Genomic DNA, 4,497 nt, shown 5'->3' with positions numbered 1-4,497 from the left:
TTTGACTTCATAGCGTTTGGCCACCAACTGTTCTGCTGCATTACTGCCACCTACTGGTCTGGAGTTATGCATCCGGCCGCCATATTACCACTCCCACCGCGTGCATTTGGTTTGTGTGTTAAAGTGCATCTCATCTCATCATCTCTAGCCGCTTTAACCTGTTCTACAGGGTCGCAGGCAAGCTGGAGCCTATCCCAGCTGACTACGGGCGAAAGGCGGGGTACACCCTGGACAAGTCGCCAGGTCATCACAGGGCTGACACATAGACACAGACAACCATTCACACTCACATTCACACCTACGGTCAATTTAGAGTCACCAGTTAACCTAACCGGGCGGCACGGTGGTGTAGTGGTTAGCGCTGTCGCCTCACAGCAAGAAGGTCCGGGTTCGAGCCCCGTGGCCGACGAGGGCCTTTCTGTGTGGAGTTTGCATGTTCTCCCTGTGTCCACGTGGGTTTCCTCCGGGTGCTCCGGTTTCCCCCACAGTCCAAAGACATGCAGGTTAGGTTAACTGGTGACTCTAAATTGACCGTAGGTGTGAATGTGTGTGTGAATGGTTGTCTGTGTCTATGTGTCAGCCCTGTGATGACCTGGCGACTTGTCCAGGGTGTACCCCGCCTTTCGCCCGTAGTCAGCTGGGATAGGCTCCAGCTTGCCTGCAACCCTGTAGAACAGGATAAAGCGACTACAGATAATGAGATGAGATGAGATGAGATGAGTTAACCTAACCTGCATGTCTTTGGACTGTGGGGGAAACCGGAGCACCCGGAGGAAACCCACGCGGACACGGGGAGAACATGCAAACTCCACACAGAAAGGCCCTCGCCGGCCACAGGGCTCGAACCCAGACCGGCAACAGCGCTAACCATTACACCACCGTGCCGCCCTGTTAAAGTGCATATCATGGGTAAATTCAGGAGCAAGATCAATGTAATTCTCATATTTTATATTAAACTTTGGTCAAATATCTGTCACACTTTGCGCCATTTTTTACCTTGCGCAATACCAGAATAATTCAGTTGAAATCAAGCCATTTGAGGCGAATTGGTCCGTCTCTGAAAAAACTTGGCATTTGGATTTCCTGGCAAACATTGATTTTCATGACATCGCGTGCGGGACGCCTCCTTCTGAATCCTACGTCAGCGATGGTTTGTTTATGAGAAAACGACCTGGTGGTTTTCTGCAAATTTCTTCACCGTTATCACGTAATTATTAAAATGGTTAACAGATGTATCGTAGGAGAGTGTAGCAACACCAATCTTGATGGGATTAGTACTCATCGCTTTCCAAAAGACCGGACAATGAGAGAGAAATGGGAGCGCTTCATGCGAGGCACCCAGAAGCCGAGGACCAAAGCAGAGCCGAGAAAAAGACCAAGAAAATCGGCAATTCACAAGTTGACTGTTGCCAGGGTTAGAAATAATTCTGACATCTCATTATGTTCTTCATCCAGGTGAAGTAACATTGCACTCAGGTGACAATTCCATATTTCAATGCAAAATCACTAGCTGCTAAACTTGGTCTACACAGGCTGTGCACTGAAACCGTGCAAGCTCACGCAGCCTGCTGGCGCTTACACAGGTGACGTCACGAATCTGGCTCCAGACTCATCTCATCTCATCTCATTATCTGTAGCCGCTTTATCCTGTCCTACAGGGTCGCAGGCAAGCTGGAGCCTATCCCGGCTGACTATGGGCGAGAGGCAGGGTACACCCTGGACAAGTCGCCAGGTCATCACAGGGCTGACACATAGACACAGACAACCATTCACACTCACATTCACACTACGGTCTATTTAGAGTCACCAGTTAACCTAATCTGCATGTCTTTGGACTGTGGGGGAAACCGGAGCACCTGGAGGAAACCCATGGGGAGAACATGCAAACTCTGCACAGAAAGGCCCTCGCCAGCCACGGGGCTCGAACCCAGACCTTCTTGTTGTGAGGCGACAGCGCTAACCACTACACCACCGTGCCGCCCATGTTCTTATTGCTTGTAATAAATATAGTTGAGAAAGACAAGAACTTCTTACAGAACTCAGGAAATTGGGCATGAAAGAAATGTCAGTGGGATCAATTTTAGAAATGGGGTTAACTGGGAAAGGAAAGTGTTGGCTTTTTAAATATCTGAAGGACACTGGACTCAAGAGACTCTAATGCAATAATGGAATGGCACTGAAGGTGGCAGCAATGCAACAAATTGGATGCCAGCTGCCATAAAACACCATAGAAGAAGAAGACGACAGCCGAGATCAATAATCCACTTCCTGTGTGGGCGGGGCTCTTCTACGGCACGCGCAAAGGGACAAAATACCTTCTTGCTGGTTCATGTAACGATAGCAACAATTTGCTGTCTTTATATATATATAAAACAGTAACTTCATGTATTTTTCACTGGCATTAATTGTGCTGAATGTATGCTTTGTGGATATTTTTAATTTGTACGAAATTATAATGAAACGCTAACAGGTGTGACGTCAGCGGATGTTTGGGAAACCGTAGACAGCTGATTTGACCGGAAGTAGTGTTAGATTAGCTCGCTTGCTAATGGTTCATGTTTGAGTTTCTAATGGTGTTATTTGGATGTCGGAGTTGTTTGACATCTGGCCGTAGTGTCCAGTTTGTAAGAAATGCAGGGCGACTATAATTTACCCGAAATTGGGTTTGTACAACAAATTCTGAGTTTGAATTTGGTCCCAAGGAAGAATGCGACCTGTGAGAGAAACGACACGCGGGCTGGGTCTCAGGGCCTGTGCGGCTTCTCGGGTAAGAACCGCGTTTTATGGGCTTGGATACATAAAACACCTTTATACTGGTCTGTTCTTAAACCATTAAGTCAAATCAACTTTATTGTCAAATATGCTGTACATGCTCGACATACAGCACAGATGAAATTTCAGTCCTCTCTGACCCACGGTGCAAACAGGCAATGCAATAAATAAAAATAGAATAGTTTCTATTTTGTATTATTTATAACCCCGATTCCAAAAAAGTTGGGACAAAGTACAAATTGTAAATAAAAATAGAATGCAATAATTTACAAATCTCAAAAACTGATATTGTATTCACAATAGAACATAGACAACATATCAAATGTCGAAAGTGAGACATTTTGAAATTTCATGCCAAATATTGGCTCATTTGAAATTTCATGACAGCAACACATCTCAAAAAAGTTGGGACAGGGGCAATAAGAGGCTGGAAAAGTTAAAGGTACAAAAAAGGAACAGCTGGAGGACCAAATTGCAGCTCATTAGGTCAATTGGCAATAGGTCATTAACATGACTGGGTATAAAAAGAGCATCTTGGAGTGGCAGCGGCTCTCAGAAGTAAAGATGGGAAGAGGATCACCAATCCCCCTAATTCTGCGCCGACAAATAGTGGAGCAATATCAGAAAGGAGTTCGACAGTGTAAAATTGCAAAGAGTTTGAACATATCGTCTACAGTGCATAATATCATCAAAAGATTCAGAGAATCTGGAAGAATCTCTGTGCGTAAGGGTCAAGGCCGGAAAACCATACTGGGTGCCCGTGATCTTCGGGCCCTTAGACGGCACTGCATCACATACAGGCATGCTTCTGTATTGGAAATCACAAAATGGGCTCAGGAATATTTCCAGAGAACATTATCTGTGAACACAGTTCACCGTGCCATCCGCCATTGCCAGCTAAAACTCTATAGTTCAAAGAAGAAGCCGTATCTAAACATGATCCAGAAGCGCAGACGTCTTCTCTGGGCCAAGGCTCATTTAAAATGGAATGTGGCAAAGTGGAAAACTGTTCTGTGGTCAGACGAATCAAAATTTGAAGTTCTTTATGGAAATCAGGGACGCCGTGTCATTTGGACTAAAGAAGAGAAGGACGACCCAAGTTGTTATCAGCGCTCAGTTCAGAAGCCTGCATCTCTGATGGTATGGGGTTGCATTAGAGCGTGTGGCATGGGCAGCTTACACATCTGGAAAGACACCATCAATCAGGGATGAGAATTTTCCGCGGATCCGTGGAATTCAGAGTTTTTCCCACTGAAAATGTCATTTTTGTGAAACGTGTAAATCCGTTGAGAATTTTTTTTAGGGGGGTCGGGGTCGGCGCGAGGCGAGGCTTGTGGTGGCACAAGCAGGCAGGACCGACCAACCGCCCACCAGCATCTTCTTTTGGCAACGCTCATTGCAAAATTAGTTTCAGCTGTGATAACGGAAATCGTCATTGCTTTCTCCAATACTTATGCTAACGACAACTCACGACGATGTTTTGGCGCTAGTTTCATCTCACTTCTACAATTCATGGAGAAACAAGCTACATGTACACGGTTTTGATCACTTCTTAAGTTCTAGTTATTTTGGTTAGTTTTCAAAGTTACTTTGCCAATATGGCAAAAGTTTTGGACCGCAAAAATGAGGATCATGCCAGGGAAATCGATAAATCGAACAGGATAAAGAACTGTTTCCGATGGGCATGGCTTGATAGTAGCGTTACCGTGCAGATAGGGACACAAA

The 4,497-nt window shown here is 45.5% G+C and overlaps 1 protein-coding gene across 2 annotated transcripts in view; it reads left to right on the top strand.

Annotated features, from left to right (window-relative positions):
- Positions 1 to 2,512: 2,512 nt before the first annotated feature.
- The window catches only part of tmem170a (transmembrane protein 170A), a 32,779-nt gene continuing 30,794 nt past the window's right edge, over positions 2,513 to 4,497 (top strand). Inside the window, exon 1 of one of the 2 annotated variants that reach the window (XM_060923955.1) lies at positions 2,513 to 2,767. In XM_060923955.1, the coding sequence (XP_060779938.1) occupies positions 2,632 to 2,767 (136 nt within the window). In that variant the 5' untranslated portion in view covers positions 2,513 to 2,631. The remainder of the gene's footprint in view (positions 2,768 to 4,497) is intronic. The other variant, XM_060923956.1, reaches the window with a different exon arrangement.

Source organism: Neoarius graeffei, chromosome 6 (genome assembly GCF_027579695.1).
Source record: "Neoarius graeffei isolate fNeoGra1 chromosome 6, fNeoGra1.pri, whole genome shotgun sequence".
NCBI lineage: Eukaryota > Metazoa > Chordata > Actinopteri > Siluriformes > Ariidae > Neoarius > Neoarius graeffei.
This window is presented reverse-complemented; position numbering and strand designations above follow the sequence as displayed.